Genomic DNA, 27,510 nt, shown 5'->3' on the forward strand with positions numbered 1-27,510 from the left:
TACCACCTTTGGAGGTTTTTGTTTTCTTTGGCTTTAATAAGGTACCACTTTTTGAATGGTAGTAATAATCATATCTCTTTCAGATAAAATCAGGAATGAAATAGATTATGGAAAACCAGCAGTGGTTGATAATCCAAAATGTTAAGTATACTTTTCTTCTTTTCTGACTTTAAAGTGCTTCTTCTTCATTCACCTACACAGGTCCAGACTGACGGATTGTTTTTAAAAATTCTTTTAGTCACTTCACTGGTTCTAACAATACAAGCTCCATGATTTTAGAAACTGAAAGACTCTACCATGTAGAAGGGCTATATCTTATGCAAGTAGAGTACATTGACATGCTGGCTTGTCTGTGGTACCTCAGTGTTGTGCTAAGAACATAAGCACTAAGAGAGAATAAGGAAATTCTAAGCCTTATCCCTATTGAATTATTTACCTCACTGTTGAGAATACCAATGAGGCAGGTGTGGCCATACTATGAAGGCAAATTGAGCTGCAGTCACAGAGACACCCTAATGCTTCCCCAGTCATCCAGCATTGGTTTCCTTTAGATAGCCGTGTGCACACACAAGTTTATACACTTCAGGGTATTGTCATCACTTTTTGGTATGTACTGGAAATCCTGGCAGCTTCTTGTTCAGATTCAGAAAGGCATAAACATTAAGGGTGAAAATAATAACTCAGTCTGTCCTTTGGGAGGACTCAGGGTGGCTGTTTTATTATTTTCTATTAGTAATAGTTCAAAAGGTTTGAGACAGTCATACCCAGCAACCACTATACTTTCCTTCTCCCAACTGCATCTTATTCTTCCCATGCATGTTATTAACGATACGTATCTTCTTTCTCTCGGAACCATAGCAGTTCCTCCTCTGCCCCATAATATTTCTTTAATACCTACCTCTATTAGGTGCTTACTGTGTTCCAGGCACTATACTAAGGACTTTTATGTATTGTACAAGCAAGATAGTGTGACCAAAACTCTTAGATAGTGCCTGCCACATGGAAAATACTCAATACATGCTCCCTCACACTGTATCTCATTTTCGTTTTTCCAACAGCTCTTGTGATGTAGATATTGTTATCCCCACTTTGGGGACAAGGAAATTGAAACACAGAGACATTGGGTAACTTGCCTAGGTTCACATTGTTGATAAGTGGCAAAACCACTTACAAGATTTGCAAGTAATACAGCTCCGCTTTCCCTTGTACTAGGAGCTAAATGATGACTATTTGGCTTTTGGTGCATTGTCTCTTGGAGTTGGTTTCTAACTGGAATAAGAGCTTTAGAGCAGAGAACTCCTTTTCCCTAAGACAATCCCATGCTTCTGGAGCTCCTGGCCATGCCACCTATGGGTATCCCCAGGCTTTCTGCTCACTGCCCCAGGGCAAATGTAACACCATTACTACTAGGCACCTACTCTATGCTCAGCCTTATGCAAGATGCTTTGCATATGGTCTTTCATTTAATCCTCAAATCGCCTTATGAGGTAAATGGTACTAAAAAGACTCTTATGAATAAATAAATAAAATATGTCTCTCATGAATAAATAAATAAAATATTTTTCAAAATAAAATAAAAATAAAAGCAAAGGACATTCAACGTCTCAAAGTAGAGGAACTGTGCTTAACCAGACATGTGACACTCATATTCTTCCTCTTCATTATCTTGCTGAATAATAACTAGCATTACAAATCCAATACATTAATGGTACTGAAAAAAATCTAGAAGAATGGGAATAGGAAGAATAGGGGAGTTTCCAAGGCAAGAACAAAAATGTATGGCTCCCCCCACCAAAAAGTCTGTCTCCCAACCTCACTACCACTGGCTCCCTCTGACCTCAGTTGTAGAAGAGTCCAAGTCTTTTCTTTTCTCCACCTACCAACATATTTGGTGTTCTACCACCCAGTGCTCTATTTTTTTTTTAATTTTTCTTAAATTTTTATTTATTTATGATAGTCACAGAGAGAGAGAGAGAGAGAGGCAGAGACACAGGCAGAGGGAGAAGCAGGCTCCATGCACCGGGAGCCCGATGTGGGATTCGATCCCGGATCTCCATGATCACGCCCTGGGCCAAAGGCAGGCACTAAACCGCTGCTCCACCCAGGGATCCCCAGTTCTTTATTTTTAATTGAGATATAATCCACATAATAGACTATGCAACATTGTAAAGTATACAGTCCAGTGGTATACTTCGATAGACCACAGCCACCCTAATTCCAGGACAGTTTCATCACCCTCCAAAATAAATACCGTACCCATCAGCTGTGACCACCCCCTTCTTCCCTCCTCCCAGGCAACAACTAATTCCCCTTCTGTATCCTAGATTTGCCTCTTCTGGACATTTCATACAAATGAGTGTCTAGCTTCTTTCACATAACTGTTAGCTTCAAAGTTTTTCCATGTTGTAGCATATATACCAGCACTTCATTCTTTTTGAAGGCTGTATAATATTCCCTTACATAGACACATCACCTTTTGTTCATCTGTTCCTCAGTTATTGGACTTTTCAGTTGTTTCCACTTCTGACTATTATTAATAATGCTGCTATGAGTATTCACATACATGGTTTTGTGTGGACATATGTTTTTAATTCTCTTGGGTACATACCTAGGAGTGGAATTGCTGAGTCACGTAGTAACTCTATGTCTAACCCTTTTGAGGAACTGCCAAACTGTGTTCCACACGTAACTATGCCATTTTATGTTCTCACCAATGTATGAAGATTCCACTTTCCCCATAATCTTGCTACCGCTTATCATTCTCCATCTGATTATAGCCATCTTAGTGAGTATAAAGTAGTATCTTATTATAGCTTTGATTTGTATTTCCCTAATGACTTAAGACATTGAACATCTTTTCATGTGCTTATTGGCCATTTGTGTATTTTCTTTGGAGAAATGTCTCTCTGAATCCTTTGCCCATTTAAAAGTTCAATTATTAGTCTTTTTATTGAGTTGTAAGAGTTCTTTATGTGTTCTGGATATTCTGGATACTAGACTTTTATCAGACATATGATTTGCAAATATTTTCTCCCATTCTGTGAGTGGTCTTTTACTTTCTTGATAATGTCCTTTGAAGCACAAAAATCTGTTTAATTTTTTATAAAGTCCAATTTGTCTATTTTTCCTTTTATTATTTGTGCTTTTGGTGGCATGTCTAAGAAACTCTTGCCTAATCCAAGGTCATAAAGATTTCTAAGAGTTTTTATAGCTTGAGCACTTCCATTTAGGTTAATCCATTTTGAGTTAATTTTTATATATAGAATGAAGTGTAGGAATCCTTATTTTGTATATGAATATATAGTTGTCCCAGCTCCATTCGAAAAGACTAGTCTTCCCACTTTGAATTTCTTTGGCACTCTTGTTGAAAATCAGTCAACTATAAATGTGAGGATTTATTCCTGGACTGTCAGTTCTGTTCCATTGGTTTATATGTCTATCCTTTTTTTTAAAATCTTCAGCCTCAGTTTATTCACTTTTAATTTACAGAACATCAGAGATTTACATTGTTTTCCAGTGTTAGCATTTTTATTTTTATTTTTTTAAATAATAAATTTACTTTTTATTGGTGTTCAATTTGCCAACATACAGAATAACACCCAGTGCTCATCCCGTCAAGTGCTCCACTCAGTGCCCATCACCCATTCACCCCCACCCCCCGCCCTCCTCCCCTTCCACCACCCCTAGTTTGTTTCCCAGAGTTAGGAGTCTTCATGTTCTGTCTCCCTTTCTGATATTTCCTACCCATTTCTTCTCCCTTCCCTTCTATTCCCTTTCACTATTATTTATATTCCCCAAATGAATGACACCATATAATGTTTGTCCTTCTCTGATTATATATGTCTATCTTTATGCCAGTGCCACACTACGATTACTGTAGCTTTGAATTGGGTTTTGAAAGCAGAGCATGTGAATCTTCCCACTTTTTTGTTCTTTATCTAGATTTTTCTTGGCTATTCTGGGTCCCTTGAATTGATATAAGAATTTTAGAATTAGCCTGGAAACAAGTCAGCTGTGATCTTGATAAGGGTTGTGCTGAAGCCATAGTTCAATTTGGGGCATAGTGCCATTTTAACAATATTTTCTTCTGGTCCATGACCATGGCATTTTTTCCATTTATTTCAATCTTCTTTAATTTCAACAATGTTTTGTAGCTTTCAGTGTATGGATCTTATACTTTTTGGTTACATTTTTTCCTAAGTATTTTATTCTTTTTAATATTGTTATACATGGAAATTTTTTCTTAATATCATTTTGGATTACTCATTGCTAATACATAGAAATACATCTAACTTTTATATATTGATCTTGTTTCCTGCAACCTTGCTGAACCCATTTGTTAGTGCTAAGGTTTTTTTCTACATTCCTAGGAATATGTCTTGTGGTCTTCTAGTTTCTCAGGAATATGTTGGAGCATTTCAAACTCTCTGTGGATATCTCATTTCTCAGCTTTTTCTTTTAAACTTTTAGATTAGGGTTTTTGTTGTTGTTGTTGTTGTTTTTTGTTTTTTTGTTTTTTTTTTTGTCCCAACTGTTATCCATTGCCTTACACAGCTGCCAGTTTAAAACATTTACCTGTAAGTGTTTTTAAAAATGCTCCTGGGGATATCTAGGTGACTAAGCGGTTGGGTGTCTGCCTTCCTCTCTAGGCATGATCCTGGAGTTCTGGGATCCAGTCTCACATCCAGCTCCCCATAGGGAGCCCACTTCTCCCTCTGCCTATGTCTCTGCCTCTCTCTGTCTCCCTTTGCCTGTGTCTCTGCCTCTCTCTCTCTGTCTGTGTGTCTTTCTCATGAATAAATAAATAAATAATGATATTTTTAAAATGCCCCTTGAGAAGAAGAGGCTTCTAGCATTGTGCAGTTCTCAGTGAGGTCAAGGACAAGGTTCTCAATTGAGGTCTTCCAGGAAACTCACTAGACAGGTAAAACAATGACAGTTCTTTGGGAAGGAGGCTTTAAGGAACTCCAGCTCCATTTTGCTCCCCTGGGATGTGGGCTATTTTTCAAGGCTACCATCAGGATACAGAGCAGAGGTCTAGAACTAGTTAAAACAACAGATCTCACTGTTCTTATAGAAATTAATACATTTTCCCTTAATAAATGCTCTCTGGGTTGCTGTAGACCCATTGGTTAAATTTTCCAAAATGATTAAAACATTGATTCTATGTTTGCCAGTGTTTGTCATTGTCGTTGCTTTTATGGAGGGATGAAGTTTCAAATGTCCTCACTTTCCCGTTTTCACTGATTCGCCTATAACATGGTTTAAAATACCTAAAGTCTCAATGACCATCAGCTAATTAAATACTTCATCATGGGAGTCGATTAGAGAAAAGGAATAAAAATAGAAAATGTAATTCTCAGAGGAGCTCTCCCAGGTGGAGAGATGAAGTTCAACATGAATACAGTTTCTATATTTAGCGCTCTCAAAGTTTATGGTAACAGCTGTTTTATAAACCCCCTTTTCTTCATGTGAGTTACACACAGGCTTTGGAGTCAGAACTCAGTTCAAATTCCAGCTCTGCTTCTGACTGGCTTGACAAACTCGGACAAATTATGTAACCTCTCTGTACCTCAGTTTCCTCATTTGTAAAATGAGGTGATGATAGTATCTATCACATAAGGTTATTATAAGGATTAAATGTGAAATGCTGATCACAGATGCCTTACAGCCCAATAATAGTATTGGTTATGAAGATTATCTATCTAATACTTGGTAAAAGTATAGTTAATGATTCTTGAGTAGAGTCAACCTCAAGGCAGATTGTCTTTTCTTTTCTTCCTATTTCTTTTACCTTTTTTCATTTTAAAGAGTTGGGAAGAAAGTCTGTTCAACATTTTGGAATAAAAGCTTGTGTCAAAAAGATGACAAGATGTCCTTTATTCAAGAAACATTAAATAGTCAATAACAAGCCCTATACTATGTCAGGCACAGGGACAACATGACAATAAAGTATGGTCCCTGCCCTCCAGGAGCCGAGAATCCAGGAGATTGATAAGGAAACAGGTGATACATGCCATGACAAAGGCTGTAATGCAAGAATACACACAGGCTATGTGGTGGGAATATAGCTTTCACCGGCTGCTCATAGATTTAGCCCTTCTTGTTTGGCTCCAAAACTGAAGAATTGGTTATCATTTTGTCTTTAACTGGGTGGTTTAAACTGTAGGATTTTTAAACTTTCTAGAGATAAAAGAAAAGCACTTTGAATTATGGAGGACACTAGAAATAGTATTTCCTACAGAAATTACTTCCTACTGGTATAGTCACTTCTGAGGTTTTCAACCTGAAATGTTCTTTGGCATATTTTTTCTTTGCCATCCACTTAAAAAATTTTTTTTCTCTTTCTCTTCCTGCTTTATCATTCAGAGACCTGGGTAGTGCCCAAAGGAAGAATGTTTTACAGATTCTAAGGGTGATTTTATAGGCAAAGGCAGAAAATGATTGCTTTTAAACTTCAAGTTCCATACCAAAAAAAAGAACATAAATTTTCATCTAGTTACTTAAAATGCAGATAACTTTAATTCCATTGCATTTTTCAGAATTCTCAGTCATAACCCTCTGACAACTGTTGAAGATTCATATCTTTTTAAATTGCCAGCATTAAAATATTTGTAAGTATTACAACAATCTCATGGCTCATGAGATGATTTCTGCTCTTTTTTACTTTTGTCAAAGATTAAATCTTTTGCATTTTGAATAAAAAGTCATAATTTAAATTTTAGCTGGGTTATTGCAATAAGAATTATTGGCAAAGAAAGAATGTATATGGACAAGACAGCCTGTAGTAGAAGAGAGCAGTATTGAAGAACACATAGAGATATGGAACATGCAGGTGTATAGCGAAATATTTACCACATATGTAGAAATATCATTTATCTCAAAAAGCAAACTGGAATAAGGTATACCTTATTTAAAACAAAAGACTAATCAAGAAAGGTGGATGCAACTGAGAATGAGTAGAAAAAGGGTAAAAGGAGATTGTACTGTTTAGCACCAAGGTGATTATGTTCGTGATGCACATAAATTTTAATTTCTTCAATAAGAATGCTCTGAAATTATCTTCCATAGCAAGTAAACTCTTGAGCTAGCTTGACAGAGAAGCCAGAATTTAAATAATCACATACTATTAAGTACCTTTTTGTACTTGGTGTGAAATTTTAGTCTTTGGTATCATGCATGTTTGGGCGTTCTCTTTCAGAGACATGGGAACAACACAGGTGTCACTTTCAACAATTGAGAGCATTCTCATGATGACCCTTGAATTGGAAAAACTGTAAGTTGATTTTTCTTATGTTTATTATCACTTCGTTGTGTATTTAGGTTTGTTTTATTTATAAGTCAGCTTTATTGAGGCATAATTTTCAGTTAATATGTACTCTTTTTAAGTATGCAGTTTTTAATGAGCTTTGGTAAATATATAGTTGTGTAACCACCACCACGTTTGAGATACAGAACATTTCTGTTTGTAGTTAATCCCCTGTTGCCACTATCAGCCCCTGACAGCCATCAACCTCATTTTTGTCCCTATAGTATTTTTTCCACCATGTCTTTTTTTTTTTTTTTTAAGATTTTATTTATTTATTCATGAGAGACAAAGAGAGAGAGAGTGAGAGGTCAGAGGGAGAAACAGGCTCCATACAAGGATTCTGAGCTGGGACTTGATCGCGGGACTCCGGGATCACTCCCTGAGTCAAAGGCAGACGCTCAACTGCTGAGCCACCCAGGCGCCCCTCTACCGTGTCTTATGAATGAAATCATACAGTATGCAGTCTTGTGTGATTGGCTCCTTTGACTCAGCATAATCCTTTTGAGATTCATCCATGTGATTGCATCAACCCGTAATTCACTCCTTTTTATTACTGAGTAGTGTTACAGTTGTGTGGATATATCAGTTTGTTTATGCATTCATCACTTAATGGACATTTGAGTTCTGATTTTCCTTTTGGCTATGATGAATAAAGCTGCTAAAAGCAGTCACGTGCAGGCCTTTGTGTGAGCATATGCTTTCATTCTGGGGGAGGTGAAATACTTAATGGTAGGATTACTACATCATGTGCTAAGTGTATATTTAACTTTTTAAGAAAATGCTTCCTAGGGGTGCCTGGGGGGTTAGTCAGTTAAGTGTCCAACTGTTGATTGTTGATTTTGGCTTAGGTCATAATCTCAGGGTTGTGAGATCAAGCCCCCAGTGGGGCTCCATGCTGAACGTGGAGCATGCTTAAGATTCTTTCTCTCCCTTTCTCTCTGCCCCTCCTCCCCACCCCACTCATACACATGAGCTTGCTGTCTCTCTCTCAAAAAAAAACAAAAACAAAAACAAAAAACCTGCTTACCTCTTTTCTAAAGTGAATGTAGGGCAGCCCCCGTGGCTCAGCAGTTTAGCGCCACCTTCCGACCAGGGCGTGATCCTGGAGACCCAGGATCTAGTCCCATGTCGGGTTCCCTGCATGGAGCCAGCTTCTCCCTCTACCTGTTTCTCTGCCTCTCTCTCCCTCCCTGTGTCTCTCATAATAAATGAATAAAAGCTTTAAAAAAAATAAAGTGGATGTACCATTTTGCATTCCAAGCGGTAGTGTATGACATCTTTATATTTCAGTTTAAAAATTTTTTCAAACTTTGTATCTTTTTTTTTTTTAATTTTATTTATGATAGTCACAGAGAGAGAGAGAGAGAGAGAGAGAGAGAGGCAGAGACATAGGCAGAGGGAGAAGCAGGCTCCATGCACCGGGAGCCCGACGTGGGATTCGATCCCGGGTCTCCAGGATCGCGCCCTGGGCCAAAGGCAGGCGCTAAACCGCTGCGCCACCCAGGGATCCCTAGACTTTGTATCTTTAATTTGCATTTCTCTAATAGCTCATGATGTTGAGTGTCTATTCATGTACCAATATCTTTTTAAATGATGTGTCTATTGAAATCTCTTTTCCTTTTATTTTTTTCTTAAAGATTTATTTATCTCAGACAGAGAGAGAGAGAGACCAAATGTGGTGGGGGGTGGGGGGTATAGGCAGTCAGAGAGGGAGAGAGAGAATCTCAGATTCCTCACCAAGCTTGGAGCCTGATTTGGGGCTCAATCCCACAACCCTGAGACCATAACCTGAGCCAAAATCAAGAGTCAGACACGCAGCCAACTGAGCCACCCTGGTGCCTCCAAATCCATCATTCAGCTGGATACATACTATTGAGTTTTAAGAGTATATTATATATTCTGGAAAAAGTCTTTTCTCTCAGGTGTTTAGCAAATTTCTCCCAGGCTGTGGCTTGTCTTCATTCTGTTCTATCTCTGAAGACCAGAATTTTTAATTTTTAAATTTTGATGAACTCACCCATTTCACCCATCATTCCACCCCTTGTCCCCTCTGGGGACAACTATAGTTTGTTCCCTATAATAAATGTCTGTTTCTTGACTCTCTCTCTCCCCTTTGCTCATTTTTTTTGTTTGTTTCTTAAATTCCACATATAAGTGAAATCACCTGGTATTTGTCTTTCACTGACTGACTTACTTTGCTTAGCATTGTACTCTAATGTTGTTGCAGGTGGCAGGATTTCGTTCTTTTTTATGGCTGAATAATATCCCATTGTTTATATATACCACCTATTTTTTATCCATCCACCTATCAATGGACTGGTAGGCTGCTTTCCATAACTTGGCTATGGTAAATAATGCTACATAGACGTGCATGTATCCCTTTGAATTAGTGTTTTTGTAATTTTTGGTTAAATACCCAGAAGTGCAATTACTGGATCATACGGTAGTTTTATTTTTAATTTTTTGAGGAGCCTCCATACCATTTTCCTCAGTGGCTGTACCAGTTTGCATTCCCGCCAGCAGAGCATAAGTTATTATGTCTCCATATCCTCACTAAAATTTGTTGTTTCTTGTGTTTTTTATTTTAGCCATTCTGACAGGTGTGAAGTGATATCTCATTGTGGTTTTTATTTGCACTTCCCTGATGATACTGAGCATTTTTTCATGTGTCTGTTGGCCATATGCATGTCTTCTTTTTTTTTAAGATTTTATTTATTTATTTGAGAGAGAGAGAAAGAACATGAGCAGGAGGAGGGGCAGAGGAAGAGGGAGAGAGAGAGAATCCCAAGCAGATTCCCCTCTGAGTACCTAGCCTTACTCAGGGCTCGATCCCAGGACCCTGAGATCATGACCTAAGCTGAAGGCAGACATCTAACCAACTGAGCCACCCAGGCACCCCTGTGCATCTTCTTTGGAGAAATGTCTGTGTCTTCCAGTTTTTAAGTGGATTATTTGGGGGTTTTTGGTGTTGATCTGTAGACATTCTTTATATATTTTGGATACTAAACCTATATTGAATATGTCACTTGCAAATATCTTCTCCTATTTGATAGGTAGTCTTTATTATTTTTTTTTTGGTTGTTTCCTTTACTATACAGAAACTTCATATATTGTTTGATATGGTGAAACATTGTTTAGAATTTTGCATCTGTGTTCATGAGAGATATTGGTCTATTGTTTGTTTATTTATTTATTTATTTATTTATTTATTTATTTATTTATTTATGATAGTCACCCAGAGAGAGAGAGAGAGAGAGAGGCAGAGACACAGGCAGAGGGAGAAGCAGGCTCCATGCACCGGGCCTTGGGCTAAAGGCAGGCGCCAAACCGCTGCGCCACCCAGGGATCCCGGTCTATTGTTTTCTTTTCTTGTACTGTCTTTGCCTACTTATGATAAGGGAAAAGCTGGCCTTAAAAATGAGTGGGGAAATATTCTTTTCTCTTCAACTTTCTGGTAGAGTTTGTGTAGAATTGGCATTATTTCTTCCTTAAATGTTTGGTAGAATCACTCATGAAGCCCTGTGGATTTGAAGCTTTCTTTGTGAGAAAGTTGCAAATTACACACTCTATTTCTTTAATAGTGATATTTAAGTTACATATTTATTTTTGAGTAGTTTACATCTTTTATGATCTGTTCATTTCACCTTGAATTGATTGACAAATTATTTTATAATATTCCCTTCTTATCCTTTTAATATCTGTAGGGATGCCTGGGTGGCTCAGTGGTTGAGCATCTCCCTTTGGCTCAGCTCATGACCTCGGGATTCTGGGATTGAATCCCACATGAGGCTCCCTGCAGGGAGCCTGCTTCTCCCTCTGCCTCTGCCTCTGCCTCTCTCTGTGTCTCTCATGAATAAATAAAAATAAAATCTTAAAAAAAAAAAAAAGAAAAGAAACAAGGGACATGTCACCCCCTGTTTTTTTTTTTAAGATTTTATTTATTCATGAGAGACACAGAGAGAGAGAGGGGGGAGACAGAGGCAGAGACACAGGCAGAGGGAGAAGCAGTCTCCATGCTGGGAGCCTGATGTGGGACTTGATCCCGGGACTCCAGGATCAGGCTTTGGGCCGATGGCAGGCGCTAAACTGCTGAGCCACCCAGGGATCCCTGACCCCTCTCATTTCTGATACTGATAATTTATGTCTTCTCTTGTCTTGTCTTAATCAGTCTGCCTAGAGGTTTATCAGTTTTATTTATCTTCTCCAAAAACTGTCTTTTGGGGCACCTGCGTGGCTCAGTGGTTGAGCATCTGTTTTTGGCTCAGGTCGTGATCCTGGAGTCCTAGAATCGAGTCCCTTTTCAAGCTCCCCACAGGGAGCCTGCTTCTCCCTCTGCCTATGTCTCTGCCCCTCTCTCTGTATCTCTCATGAATAAATAATTACAATTTTTAAAAATAAATAAATAAAAACTGTCTTTTCATTTCACTGGCCTCTCTATTTTTGTTTTCCGTTTTCTTTATTTGTGCCTTGATCTCTATTATGCTATTTCTTCTCCTTATTCAATGATTAATTTTCTTTTCTTTTTTTAATTTCTTAAAAGTGGATACTGGGGAAGCTGAACACCGCATTAGCAACATCCCATATGTTGACATGGTTTCAGTTTTAGTACGAAATAGCTCTTAATTTCTCTTTTGATTTCTTTGACTGGCAGGGTTACTTAGAAGTATGTTGTTTAGTTTCTAAATAATTTGGAGATTTTTCAAATCTGTTCATTTCTAATTTAATTCCATTGTAGTCACAGAACATATGTTGAATGACTTAAATCCTTTTAAACTTATTGAGGCTTGTGTTATACCCATGAATTCTGGTATTAGATGAGCCTATGATCTATTTTGGTAACTATTATGTATCTACTTGAAAAAAATGAGTACTCTGATTTTGGGTGGAGCATTCTATAATGTCAGTTAGGTCAAGTATGTAGATAGTGTTATTCAAGTCTGCTATATCTTTACTGATTTTCTATATATTTTTCTGTCAATTATTTAGAAAGCAATATTGAAATTTCCAACTATAATTGTGTATTTATTTGTCTCTCTTTGCCATTCTCCTTCATATATTTTGAAGTTCTGTTATCAGATGCATAAATTTTTAGGTTATGTCTTTTTTATTAGTTGATATTCCTATAATGATGGAATAACCTCCTTTATCCTTGGTAATATTTTTTTACTTTGAAATGCACTTTGTCTTACAGTAATGTAGCCACCCAAGGTTTCTTTTGATTACTGTTAGCATAGCACAATTTTTTCTATACTTTTAACCTACTTGTATATTTCTATTGCAGATGATTCTTATAGACAGCATATAGTTGGCTTTTGCTTTTTTATATTTTAATTAGGGTGATTATACCATTACACCTAATGTAATTATTAACATGACTACATTTAAAGCTACTAAACTCTCTATGTGTCCCATCTGTTCTTTGTTTTGATATTTTTTTTCTTTTTCTTCCTACTTTTGGATGACTGAGTACACTTTTAAATTAAATTAAATTAAATTAAATTAAATTAAATTAAATTAAATTTTATTTGTTGGCTAGTTAATTACAACTCAGGTTTTGTTAGTTTAGCAGTAGTTTAATGGCTTGTAGTGTTCATCTTTAACTTTTCACAGTCTATCTTCAAATAATATATGATTTCATGATTGGCATAAGAACCTTACAATATATAGTGTACTTCATTTCTCCCTTACTGGCCTTTGTGCTAATGTCTTCATACATTTTGCTTTACTTCTAAACAGCACACTATATTATTTTTTTGTTTAAACAATAAGTTAACTCCTTTAGGAAGTATAGTTGATGTATATTAAATTAGTTTCAGATGTACAACATAGTGATTGAAGAATTAATACCACAATAAGTGTATTACGGTATTATTAACTATATTCCCTACATTGTACTTTTCATCTGGAGACTTACTTTATAACTAGAAGTTTGTACTTCTTACGTCTTTTCACTCATTTTGACCATATCCCCGCCCTCTACTTTAATAACCACCAGTTTGTTCTCTGTATTCATGAATCTGTTTCTCTCTTCTTTTTGTTGTCAGTTTTCATTTGTTTAAGATTCTACATATAAGTGAAATCATATTGTATTCAGATATTTAAATAGTAAGAAAAACCTTATGTATTTACCTTTGGAGTTACCAGTTCTAATGTTCTTCTTCCTTTTGTGTGGATCCACATTTCTATCGCAATCATTTTCCTTCTGCTTGAAAATACTTTCTTTAGCTTTTCTACAGTGTAAATCTACTAATGATGACTTCTTTCAGCTTTTGTATGTCTCAGTCTTTTGTTTTGCTTTTATTTTTGAAAGATCTGGATATAGAATTCTAGTTTGATAGTTGTTGGTCCCCTCTCCGCTTCACTGCTTTAAAGATGTTGCTCTACTGAGTTCCATTAATTCCAACAAGAAATATGTTACCATTGTTATCTCTATTTCCCTATATGTTGTGTGGAGGTTTTTCCTTTGGCTTATTTTTAACATTTTCTCTTTATTGATGGCTTGAGAAGTTTGATTATGATGTGCTTTGGCATAGTTTTGTCCATATTTCTTGTGTTTAGAGTTCATTGACCTTCTTGGATTTGTGGGTTTATTAGGGTTACCTGTTTGGACAATTTGGGGGCTATTATTTTTCAAATTATATTTCTTCTCCCTTGTAGACTCTATGTATGCATATATTAGGCCACTTGAAGTTGTTGTATAACTCACTAAGTAGAGACATGGGTTTCTTAGTCTGGGATTTTTTTTTTTTTAAGATTTTATTTATTTGACAGAGAGTGAGAGCACAAGCAGGGGGAGCAGAGGAGAGGGAGAAGTAGGCTCTCTGCTGAGGAGCAAAACTGATGTGGAGCTCGATCTTGGGACCCGGGGATCATGACCTGAGCCGAAGGCAGACATTTAACTGATTGAGCCACCCTGGTGCCTCATCAGTCTGGTTTTCTTTAACATAAGAAATATTGTTATAACTTTTTTTATAAAGATTTTATAATTTATTTAAGAGAAAGAAGAGAGCACACGTGGGTGGGGCAGAGGAATCTCAAGCAGACTTACAGTGATCTAGGAGCCCAGTGAGGGGCTTGATCTTATGAGCCTGAGATCATGACCTGAGTTGAAACCAAAAGTCAGATGCTTAACCAACAGTGGCACCCAGGCACCCCAGTTATAGTAACTTTTTAAACATCCTTGTCTGCTAGTTGTAACACCTGTGTAGATTTTGGGTTAGTTTTGATTGATTGCTTTCTATCCTTGATGTGGGCCATATTTTAGACTTACTCAGACTCTTCTTAGAAGTCTACCCTCTTCCTGTATGCTCTTAACCCAAAGTGAGACTTTTGGGTCAGAAGGAGATACTTCTGAACTGAACTACTGATCAATGTCACCCAGTTCTTATCTCTGTCTTATTCTAGGTATATCATACCCCCTACCATCCTTACCTATTGGTTGAGCACCTCTGTCCTTCTCTTTATTTATAATATTCATGAGCAACAATTGGCCAACTGGTCCCTACTCAACCCTACCCAACCATCATATGCCACAAGAATTCCTTTATGCAGAGCCCTGTGAAGACCTTGGCCTGAATCTTCTACTCAAGTAACCCCTTTACCACTAATATAATGCTCTGTGTTTCCATTTATAGGATATTACCTAGCCGTATGTCCTGTTGTCTCTGCCAACTCAAAAATAATATTGAGGTTGTTTGCAAGACAGTCAAGCTGCATTGTGACGGTGAATGTTTGACAAATGCCACACGTTGTGGTGAGTTTGAATTGCCTCATGATATATATATAATATTTATATTTAAAGATTTTATTTATGAGAGAGAGAGAGAGAGAGGCAGAGGGAGAAGCAGGATCCATATAGGGAGCCTGATGTGGGACTTGATCCCAGGACTCCAGGATCACGCCCTAGGCTGAAGGCAGGTGCTAAACCGCTGAGCCAACCAGGAATCACCTCATGATATATTTTAAATTTTATTTATGTTTTAATTTTTATTTTTAATCAACAATGATCAATTTTTAACTAATGATGTCACTGCATTATTTTATTCACTTACAGTTCAAACCCCTAAATTTCTTTTTTTTTTCAAAGATTTATTTGAGAGAGAGAGAGATGTGAGTCGAAGGAGGGGCAGAGGGAGAGAATCTCAAACAGATTCCCCACTGAGTGTGGAGCCCATTGCAGGGCTCAATCCCATGACCTTGAAATCATGACCTGAGCTGAAACCAAGAGTTGTATGCTTAACCCACTGAGCCACACAGGCACCCTTAAAATCCCTAAATTTATAAGAACTATTCCTTTGTTATAAGTCAGATTCTCAGTTACATTATTAATTACTCCCAAATGAAAACATATGCATCATAATTTGTAAACTAATTTCATATGTATCAGAACTCAGGTCCCCCTTGTCTTATATGACAGGTGGAGATATATTTTTGTTTATTGTTTGTTTTTACAAGTTATCAAGAGTAAAAGTGATGCTGATTTATAGATAAAGTTTATTCAGAGCCTGAGAGTTCCTGTTCCCTAACCAGAAGCTGCTGCCTTCTTATGGATACAGAGCACTCTTCTATTCTTGGACTGTCCAACTCTGAACTTTTTCTGAATCCTCAGCTTTTCTATCCAAAAACACTCAGATACTTTTAAGTATTTTTCTGTATACTATGTTTTATTGGCACTAACTTCATGACTTCCAAAATGTGCTTCTGCACCCAGATAGCTTGAATATGGTTCCCTATCAATGATCTAGGGTACATCATAAATAACACTTTGCTACCTCTGTAAATACAATGTTGCTTATTTTTCAAAACAATTTTTTACTAATTACTCCCTTATCTCTTAGAGGTGGGCAGAATAGGCATGTTTAGCCTCCTTTTACAGGTGAGGAAAAATTAGATCAGAGGTGTTAAGTACTGTTGCCTAGCATTCAAGTGTCCCGTTTAGGGCTCTCTACAAGCCCGTTGCTCCTCCTTTCTTGTGACCTTTATTACCTCCTCCTCTGACTCTCATCAACACTGCTGAAAATACTTCTAATTCTTCTGGAAATGAAACTCGGTTGGATGATACTGTGCATGTACACAAGCCATATGCTGACTTTCATGTAGTGGGAAGCTCTGGATGGTACCCTAATAACTAAAGCTAGAAATATTAGAAATGAAAGTGAAGTATATTTCTTCACATTCTGACAAAAAATTTCTTTATCCCTTCTGCATTTTAAAACCTCAAGTATTATTCCATTGATTTATCGAACATTCCACATTGGCATATCTCTCATACCTGGAAAATCTCTTAGCCTACACTCGTTCCCTGCCCAATTTAAGCAAAGAGCCAGGGTGGACTTAGTGCTTTTTTTCTGTCTAGAGCTTATGTTTTGTGTGAGCTGCAATATATGGGAGCAGGGACCAAGCATAGTAATTGATGGGTAGATGGAGAGGGCATGTCCAGATGAGGCCCTACTAGCAGTGGGTGTTTTCATGGGCATCTGTGATAGTAGCAAGAAAACAAGCACACTGAAGAGATAGAAGGAGGAAACCCCCTGCTCCCACTGCATCTGAAGCAGTACAGGACAGGGTATATGAATACCAGGAGTCACAGTAGATTTGCAGACAGTTTAGCTGAGTGTCTTCCAGACTTGGCTTTTCTTAAGTACTAGATAATTGGCCCTTGGAGACCAAGGATTATGGAATAATCCTAAATGTAGTCATTCACGTTGTGAAAGGTTCTGAAGAAATAGCCATTTAAAAAAATACCCTTTTCTCCTTTTGTTGTTGCCAATATAGGTTCAAGTTTGAGTTTGTGTCCTTGATAATGGTACTCAGATATTTGCTGGTTCTTAATTTTTATGACTGGGATGTATGACTGCGGACTGACAAAAACTGTGCTATCAGCCTTTCATTATCAAAACTAGTCTCTTCTTTTTCTGACAGATGAAAAAGCATCTATAATGAATGTAGAAGGATCATTCATGAAGGTATTAAAAGCCCGGAAGAAGAGTACCAGTACTGAGCTGACAATTGAGCCAGAGAAGGCATCCTCAGACAAAAATGGCATCGGTCTGTCAGCCTTTATGAATGAGCAGTTAGACTTTAATGATGAAGTGATGTTATCAGTGCGCTGAATTACATATTACCTTATTTCTCAGAGGGAAATGTAGAAGATGTAGAATCAACATTACTACCATTCATTAAAACTCTGTTTTCAAATGTTCAAGATGGAGACAAGCCTGTGGGTTACTTGAAAAACAACACAAAGAGCCCTTCTCTTGAACCTGGACCCAACAATTCAACTTACAAAAATAAACTGAGGAAACTCTCTTTCCTGGAAAATTTGTTAGATGCAGAAATTCAAGAAAAAATTGATGAGGTAAAAAAGAAAGAAAAAACTGCCATGCTTATACCTCCCGGGATTTTAGGTCCCAAATTTAAGAAATTGGAAACTGCCCAAGGACAGGAAAAGACCCTTCCCAAGGCTAAGAATTTACGGAAGAGGTGGTTTAGAAAAAACAGTGTTCTCAAGGGCCCCAAGGACCTACAGAAAAGGCACTACAAGGAAGTGGACGTTCAGAGCACCCAAGGGAAACAGAGTGCCCAGTCATTTGTGAAGAACATGGCCAAAGAAAGAAGGCTCAGTGGACCATCCCCAAGGGAGCTGGAGGAGCTTCACATGGCCCAGAGGCCCAGGAAATTAGTGGGAAACTCCGTCCACACAGAGTCTTCATTCATAAAGGAGCACAAGGCAGCAGCCTCTTCTTTCCCGAAGCAAAACATAATGGGCAAGCCTTCTGCCTCCACTGCTCCAAAATCCCTACCTAAGGTGAAAAACAAATCAGAAGACTCAACCTACCCCATTGTTGTTTTAGAAGATGCGAATGCTAGAGTTAGGGAAATGGAGGCTTCCAGACCAGTCTCGCATTCTGGAAAAAAGTATATTTTCCATAAAATTCGCTCACGTATAGTCCAAAGAACACCCAAGACCAAAAAAAGTAAAAAGTTCAGAAAGAAAAACTCACTCTCGAATAGATTGATGCCTGCACAGAGGCCTCCATTGCCTGCCGTCAGGAGCCTCATCGATTCCCCTTCACAGGAGGCTATTTCATCTTCAGAAAAACGAATTCAGGAAAATCCTTTTCCAGAATTATTTACTCTTTCAGAACCTTCTAAAGAAAACACTACTGTAGAAAACACTACTGCACAGAATGCTTCTGAAGAAATTATTTCTCCAGGAAGCACTACTGTATCAGAACAAACTCCCCCTGAATTCACAAACCGTAGGAATCTTTCCAATACATATTCTACTACCACCAGAGACAACTTTGTGCCGACTGTTAAACAAACCAATGAAACACAATGGGAATACCACAACTTGGTCACTGACTTGCCCCCAAAGCCCACAGGCTTCAGTGTTGCAAAGCTCTCATCCGCAGGTGATCTATTTGAAATTCAGCTAAACCAGCAGCTACGGTCCCTCATCCCGAATAATGACGTGAGAAGGCTCATTTCTCATGTTATCCGGACTTTGAAAATGGACTGCTCTGAGACCAATGTGCAACTGGCCTGTGCCAAGCTTATCTCCAGAACAGGCCTCCTGATGAAGCTTCTCAGCGAGCAGCAGGAAGTAAAGGTGTCCAAGGCAGAGTGGGATACAGACCAATGGAAGACTGAGAACTATATCAATGAGAGCACAGAAGCCCAGAGTGAACAGAAAGAGCAGAAGTCAAGTGAGGTGAGGATAACTCCTGAAAGATGGGGTCTGAACTTTTAGTCAGTTTAGGACATGCAATTAAAGCACCCATGCACAAGGACCAGGGCCTCCCAGTCTGGGTCTTGTCTTAGCCATTAATGTTGGCTGAGACAGTGATCTGCCACTTTGCTCATTTAGAGAATGGTGCCACTCTTCCCAGGTAGATGAGAAGAGGACTTAACATACAAGATAAATATATTATTGAAGAAAGGGCCAATGATAAAATTATATAACACATTAGATTTGGTATATTTCTTAAGAACCTATACGCCACTCCACTGAAAGAATGAGGTTTTAGAGTAGCTTAAGAATAGTTAGCTTTCATCCTTTTCTTTGATTTCTAAAAAATTGTTCTTTGTTTTTGTTTTTTGTTTTTTTAGCCAACAAAAGAAGTTCCAGGTTATGGCTATAACAACAAACTCATCTTGGCAATATCTGTGACTGTAGTAGTAATGATTTTGATTATAGTTTTCTGTCTCATTGAGGTAAGAACAACCATTAATTCAGATTTCCAGAAAATCTTTTGTCTTTATAATAGATTCAGAATTTACAAACTTAAAATCAAAGCCACTTTCTCACTTACTGATACTTGGTATTTCTCTTCTGTCTGACAGACTGACATGTACTTCATTCTTTTATTGCAAAGTATATTCTGGGGATTTTTATTTTATTTTATTTTTTTAAAGAGAAGCAATTCTTTTTTTTTTTTAAGATTTTATTTATTCACGAGAGACACAGAGAGGCTGAGACACAGGCAGAGGGAGAAGCAGGCTCCATGCAAGGAGCCTGATGTGGGACTTGATCCTGGGTCCCCAGGATCACACAATGGGCTACAGGCAGTGCTAAACTGCTACGCCACTGGGGCTGCCCTATTCTGGGGATTTTTAAAGGAACTTTCCATTGCCAGGTGATTTATGGATTATAAACAAGGCAACAAGCCATTAGACTGTTTTGGGACGTTAGGTTTAAGAAGGCCAAGTTAACATGATAGTAACATTTCCTCAACTCAAAATTCTGTGGTTAGATGTACTCACCAGCCACTTTCAGACTACCACTGATTTCTTTCCTTGGTTGAAATGATGAGAGATAGTATCCACCCTCATGGAGCTATATCAGTCATCCTGGAAAAAAGGACATGGCTTAAAGATAAAAATATCATCTTGTTGATTAATTAGATTTACTCAGCAGCTTTTTCCACACACTGAATTATGTGAATAGTTTTGGTTAAAATACTGTAGCTAAAATCCTGCATCAGGCTACTCCAAAGCATGTCATGTTTATAGTCACCTGTGCTGGAGGTTGCCTGTTTACCTTTTCTTCAGTTCCATAATGACTTGGCACTGGTTTATGCCAAGCATAGGAAGAAGAATTTTCCATATCCAATTTCATGCCCACAACCCTGGGAGGACAATATTACCATCCCTCTTTCATACATAAAAGGGGATCAGCTTAAGGCTCCAGTGGCAAAACCCAAAGCAGAACCCAGTTTTACTTAACTGCAAATCCTGTGCTCTTATTCCACTGTTCTGTCTCCTTAAAGATGAAAACACTGGCCAGCATTTGAAACACTGAAATTCAGTGGAAGCCACTGAAAGGATTAATATATTTAATATGAAAAGAGTTTTATCAGTCACCAGAAGATGACCAACAATCCAAGGGTGAAGGGGGCGAGACTACAAGAAATGGGAGATGTTTTGAGTCTGTCACCATATATGCGAGTTCTTTCCTTGTGGCCTATGGGATGTGGGTCTTGTTAGCGAGGCCTTTGTTGCCTTTATACTGTCTTCGTCTATACTTATATTTGTTATAATTTATATTTTTCAACCTGTATAGATCTGTTTTGTTTTTAGGTATGGTTGAGGTAGGGGATCTAACATTTTCCCCCTAAAGAAATACCCAGTTACTTTAAAATCTTTTATTGAATGGTTCATTCTTTCTTAACAGATCTAAAATACTATTTTTTTGTAAGATTTTATTTATTCATGAGACACACACACACAGAGACAGAGACATAGGCAGAGAGAAAAGCAGGCTCGTCTCAGGGAGCCCAATGTGAGACTTGATCCCCAGACCCGGGTTCACCCTATGAGTCAAAGGCAGATGCTCTACCACTCAGCCACCCAGGCGTCTCTAAAATACTTTTCTTATCTGGATTCTTATCAGTCCAGTTTCCTTTCCCATATCACACTATATACTTAATTCCAATTGCTTTATAATAACCTATTTTGATGTCTGGTAGAGTTACGCTCATGCTCTTTGATCTCCTTTTTCATACATTTCATAGCTAGACTTGCATATCCCTTTACCAAATGTCAGCTGGCCAGTTTTTATTTAAAAAAAAGAAAAACTATCTTGGGATTTGAATAGGATTGCATTGAGTTTGAGGAGAATTGACATCTTTGCAATATTCTAGGAACATGGTATCATCATGTATTCATTTCTTAAAGTCCTTCAGAAGAGTTTTAATGTTTTCATCTCAAAGGTCTTCCCCATTCTTTGCTGTAAGTTTATTCTTAGGTACTTTATGTCTTTTATTGATATTTTTAATCTTTTTTAAGATTTTATTTATTTATTCATGAGACACACACAGAGAGAGGCAGGGACACAGGCAGAGGGAGAAGCAGACTCCATGCAGGGAGCCTGATGTGGGAGTCGATCCCGGGACTCCAGGATCACACCCTAGGCGGAAGGCAGGCACTAAACTATAGAGCCACCGAGGTATCCTTCCTTTTATTGATATTATAAATGGAACCATTCTTCCATTTGTTAATTAGTTATTTGTGGAACGTAAAAAAGCTATTGCATTTTGCATGTTGAGCTCTTGATTTTGTATTTAGCCATCTTACTGAATTCTCAGAGCACTTCCAGTAAAATTTATTTTTCTATTTTTTTAAAAGATTTTATTTATTCATGAGAGACACAGAGAGAGAAGCAGAGACACAGGCAGAGGGAGAAGCAGGGTCCATTCAGGGACCCTGATGTGGGACTTGATCCCAGGACCCTGGGATCATGCACTTAGCCAGAGGCAGGCGCTCAACTGCTGAGATACCCAGGCATCCCACTACAGTAAAATTTAAGTTGACTCTCTTGGGCCTTTAGGGAGAAGCAGGGTCCATTCAGGGACCCTGATGTGGGACTTGATCCCAGGACCCTGGGATCATGCACTTAGCCAGAGGCAGGCGCTCAACTGCTGAGATACCCAGGCATCCCACTACAGTAAAATTTAAGTTGACTCTCTTGGGCCTTTTAGGTTGTCCATAATTTCATATGCCAATATGTTTTGTTTCTTACTTTCCAATACTTAATTTTTCCTATTGCATTGAGATGCCTGGAATCTTTAAAAGAAGTGTTTTCCTATTGCATTGATTAGGACCTCTTCAACGTGATGAATAGTAACAGAAATAATAGGCATTGAACTCTTGTCCTTGACTTTAAAACAATGTTGCTATTTAGGTTTCTGGTAGATACTTTTCTTTTCTTACTTCTAAGAATTTTTATTAGGAATTACCTGTTGGATGTCATCTAAAACAGTCAATAAAATGTATTGCCAGCTGCACACAAGTTCCCAAGTTGGGACTATGGAAGAGTCAAGGACTACTAAAAAATAGAATTCCTGCTCTCCAAAAAGGCTGAATAAGACTTAAAATACAAAGGAATGAATACAGATTTGGAGGCATGGTTATTGAGATGGGTACCTGTGATATGTTTTCTTCCAAAACAGATTTATTCTCATAGAGCAGCACCAGTGGAAGATGAAGAAGGAGGCTCAAGGTAAATTGGCAATTATTAAAGCAGAATTTCAGAACTAGATTTTAGAACTCCTATTTCACTCCCCTTGTTTTACACCCAGGAAACTACCAAAGGCAGAAAGAATATTGATTTGGTCTAATGCTTTGCCTGGATCCAGCAAAATTAGCTTCCCAGACAAATCTGAGTTAGAATGGAACTGACACAGAGCATCTACTGTCAGTACTCCTTTAAAGAAAAAGGGTGGAGAGGGGTTGGGTGCACCTGTTCCTGCTGGTAGTGACCATCAGGCCTGGCTACAGAGTCTTGGGCTAAGAGGCCTAGTCTTCAAGGCTGATGGAAGGCAGAAAAATAGGACTCCTTCCTGTAAAGTGGCAGGAAAACTTCCCTCCTCCTCCTAGTTTTTGACCCACCACTCTCCATTCCCTTTGTCCAGACTCCATAGACTGTTAACTGGGAGAGGCCTTAGGTAATAGTTTGTCTCTTCCTTTATAATAAGGAAATGGAGAAGAAAGGGAAGGTAAATTGCCCCATGGGCATACTGCTACTGAGTGTCAGAAGATGGTTCCTTTCCAGAGGGGCACTTCTCCTCTGATTATACTGTTCTTGGGCTGCGAGCTACATTTTATGTCACAACTCCGTACATACATACTGTCAAGACATAAGCAGGTTTTTAAAAATATTTTTTAATTTATTCATGAGAGACGCAGAGAGAGAAGCAGAGAGATAGAGGGATAAGCAGGCTCCTCTCATGGAGCCTAATGTGGAGTCCATCCCCAGACCAGGACCACACACGCCCTGAGCCAAGGCATTACTAAACTGCTGAGCCACCTGGGCGAGCCAACATAAGCAGTTTCTAAGACAAACTTACTATACATTCTGATTCTTTCTATATTGTTTATATTCAAAAATAATATTTTGTGTTTTAGTGCTGGCTGTGACCTTCCTCACTCACTCATTAGCCACTGCCTGCAATGAGAAAGTCAGTGAGTTAGGTAACTTTGTTGGTTGGACTCGTGCATTTATTTGGTGTGAATCAACTTGTAGGATAAAGCAGCTAGGAAAATAGAAACACCTCTCTCTCCTCCTCCCCAGCAAATGATGCCTATGAGACAAAGTCCAAAGGGGACCAAAGTAAACTGCTTCTGGAGAGAGTAAGGTGCTTCTGTGTTATAGTTGCACAGTCTGTTCACTGCACGAGGGCACTTGGCCATAGGCCCAGGTGAGCAGGATGAAAATCTTGCTTATACTCAATGCCAAGCCACATACAAAGGCCTCCCCAGAGAAATTGTGGGGCCATTATGGACAGACATGGGAAAATTCTGGAAGTGTAGCATGCGTGGGATTATTTTCAGGATCCGAGGTCTGTAGTGATTTTGCTTCCTGTGATTATGGACTGAGATGTCCTAATAGGACCAGAGATACACATTGTGAGAGGCATGGGAAATGGCGTGAATCACTAATTGTCTGCATATGTGTTTCCTCCAAGGCTCTTCTTTAATTCTCTGCTGCATAAGAGATGTTCAATCCAACGGGAGAATCAGGTAAATCTGAGGAAGATAAAGTCCCATGGCTGGAGAGAGCAGGGGAAATGCAGAATTAACAATGTCCTTTCTGTTTTCTAGGGCTTTTTCTGGAGAAGGCGGCCACTTTGGCTTCGGGACATGTACAGACCTCTCAATGCCACACGGAAGAAAACATGGCACAGAAGCTACACGACAGGGATTCTTCTGATGAGGATGAGATTTTCAACAAGGAACCAGGGTACCTGATTGGGGACAATTTATACTTCTTTTCTAAAATGAGTTAATTATGAAAAGTTTAATTGTTCCTTTACAGAGTTAAAGGCATTCTTCTTTTTGCAGAGAGAAAGGTGATGCGCCAGCAGAGAAGCCTCAGGCTACAAATTCAGCTGCTGAAGACCTGGGTGAGGAGAGCGACAGTGAACTCCGCACCGTCATCGTCCTCAAGTGACTTTGTCCTGCCTCAGGCTGTCTATAAAGTTTATTTTTATTTTTATTAAAAAATTTATTTTTTATTGGTGTTCAATTTGCCAACATATAGAATAACACCCAGTGCTCATCCCATAAAGTGCCCCCGTCAGTGCCTGTGACCCAGTCACCCCTACAACCCCGCCCAGCTCCCTTCTACCACCCCTAGTTCGTTCTAGAGTTAGGAGTCTTTTATGTTCTGTCTCCCTTTCTGATATTTCCTACTCATTTTTTTCTCCTTTCCCGTTTATTCCCTTTCATTATTTTTGTATTCCCCAAATGAATGAGACCATATAATGTTTGTCCTTCTCCGATTGACTTATTTCACTCAGCATAATACCCTCCAGTTCCATCCACGTCGAAGCAAATGGTGGGTATTTGTCGTTTCTAATGGCTGAGTAATATTCCATTGTATACATAGACCACATCTTCTTTATCCATTCATCTTTCGATGGACACCAAGGCTCCTTCCACACTTTGGCTATTGTGGACATTGCTGCTAGAAACATCGGGGTGCAGGTGTCTTGGCGTTTCATTGCATCTGTATCTTTGGGGTAAATCCCCAGCAGTGCAATTGCTGGGTCGTAGGGCAGATCTATTTTTAACTCTTTGAGGATCCTCCACACAGTTTTCCAGAGTGGCTGCACTAGTTCACATTCCCACCATAAAGTTTATTTCTGATAATGGCTTCTCAGCATTGCTTGTAAAATACTTATTTTTCTCATATTAAAATGTAATAAATTAATAACCAAGTCTAGCCATGTGGTAAGGAATTAAAATGGAAATAAACATGTATATACAGGTAACAGGGGACATTGGTGAGAGGAACAGACCTGAATCTAGAATCCCTCGTGGGAGACTGTACTTCCACAAGAGGCAGTGCCCGCAAGGAAGGATGAATAGTATCTTCCCCTGTTTCCCCAATAAAACCAGTGTCTGAAAACTGGAAAACATATCTATTAAATCAATTGGCAGTTTATTCTGGTGCTCTCCCCCCTGGTTCACCAAATACAAGTTATTCACAACATGCTTGACCTGCCCATAGAAGATCATCTGTTTCTGGCCCTCTTGTAAGATTTTTAGCATTACCAGAATATTTGGATCACTGAGCCTAGCTCCACAGTAGGGCTAAGGCCTCTTTTTCTTCCCAAGCACTCAAACTCATACACAAAATATATGCCCTGTCTTGGCATAGGGGTTCTTCATTGTTACAAGCTATAGATAATTCCATTGGGGGTTTTGTTCCTTTTCTTTAAAAAAAAAAATATCCCAACCCTTGATAGCTAGCAGGGAGGGGCTGGAGGGCTAGGGTAAAGAAAAAATGTGTGAGGGTGGTAATTACCCAAGACTGCCCTCCTCACTCCTTTATGTCAGAAAATATATTGGTGGTGCCACTTACCCATTCTCATGGACCACCCTACTAGCCTCTCCTGACTCCACTGAGGGTCAGATGTGTTGCTACCAGGCCGCCCACCACCAAAACCTACTACTGCCTTCCTCAACCAACACAGATAATGAAGCACAGGGATAATGAAGCACAATCTGTGGAAGAAGCACAACTCCCTCCACTTCTGGGATGCCAGGGTGGCTCAGATGGTTAAGCATCCATCCCTTGGTATCAGCTCCGTCATAATGTCTTACAAGGAATGGATGCTCACCACTGTGGGGCTAGCAGTGGTGAATGTCAGGTTACTTTAGTTTTTATTTTATTTTTTATTTTTTTCAGGTTACTTTACCACAGCTGCTTTCCATACATTCAAAGCTGCTGCTGCCACTCAAAAGTCAGTACATTTTGGGAACCCACTGCTGAAGTCACTGCAGCCCTCCATGGTCCCAAGCCTGTGACTGGCAACATGGAGTCCCAACATGTAGCCTGTGCATCTGCTACTGCAGAGGAGAAAAGAATGGTTTCCACCTCCTTTTCACCCCCTAGATTTTATTGGCAGAACTCTGCTGTCAAGGGAATCTGTGAAATGTGGTTTGTGGGCTTCTAGCACCTGCAAAGAAAGGGATAGAAGTGGGTAGCTAGAGCCAACCAATACTATCTAACAAATGGGTGGGTGTTAAAGTCTTTCTAAAAGGAAGGTGTTGTCTACATGGAGTAGTAACATGGTGGAGAGCTAGCTAAGTCAGAAACACAAAAGGTGTCATTTTAGCTGGGCAGCAGGTTAAGGTACCAGATACTGGATACCAATCACATGCAGTCATCCCCAGAGGTGACTGGAGAAGCACTTGGAGTTGATTCTTAGTTTGGCCTCCAGAATGTTCTCACTGGAATGAAAGCTGGATGGACTAATGGCAGTGAGGTATCTGAGAAAACATAGCCCCCATTCAAAAGGGCTGCCAGAGGAAACGGTGTCCATAGGGAAATAGAGTTTCTAAAAATGTGGCTTTGTGGGGATCCCTGGGTGGCTCAGTGGTTGAGTGCCTGCCTTCGGCCCAGGGCGTGATCCTGGAGTCCTGGGATCGAGTCCCACATCGGGCTTCCTGCATGAAGCCTGCTTCTCCCTCTGCCTGTGCTCTGCCTCTCTCTCTCTCTCACACATGAATAAATAAATAAAATCTTTTTAAAAAAAATATGGCCTTTGGACCTCTAAACTCAAACATCCTTGGGATGCTTATTTAAAAGGCTGATCTTCGGATCCCTGGGTGGTGCAGCGGTTTAGCGCCTGACTTTGGCCCAGGGCGCGATCCTGGAGACCTGGGATAGAATCCCACGTCGGGCCCCG

At 39.0% G+C, this 27,510-nt stretch overlaps 1 protein-coding gene across 1 annotated transcript in view; it reads left to right on the forward strand.

Moving 5' to 3' along the window:
• Window positions 1-27,510, forward strand: part of LOC112669839 (leucine-rich repeat-containing protein 37A-like) — a 237,007-nt gene that overhangs the window by 87,777 nt on the left and 121,720 nt on the right. Inside the window, 9 exon segments of the mRNA XM_049114654.1 lie at window positions 6,543-6,614; window positions 7,202-7,276; window positions 14,944-15,062; window positions 17,231-17,398; window positions 17,401-19,025; window positions 19,424-19,528; window positions 22,765-22,814; window positions 24,280-24,334; window positions 24,416-24,464. Of these exon segments, the coding sequence (XP_048970611.1) occupies window positions 6,543-6,614; window positions 7,202-7,276; window positions 14,944-15,062; window positions 17,231-17,398; window positions 17,401-19,025; window positions 19,424-19,528; window positions 22,765-22,814; window positions 24,280-24,334; window positions 24,416-24,464 (2,318 nt within the window).

The sequence above is a fragment of the Canis lupus genome, chromosome 9, assembly GCF_003254725.2.
Source record: "Canis lupus dingo isolate Sandy chromosome 9, ASM325472v2, whole genome shotgun sequence".
NCBI classification, from domain to species: domain Eukaryota; kingdom Metazoa; phylum Chordata; class Mammalia; order Carnivora; family Canidae; genus Canis; species Canis lupus.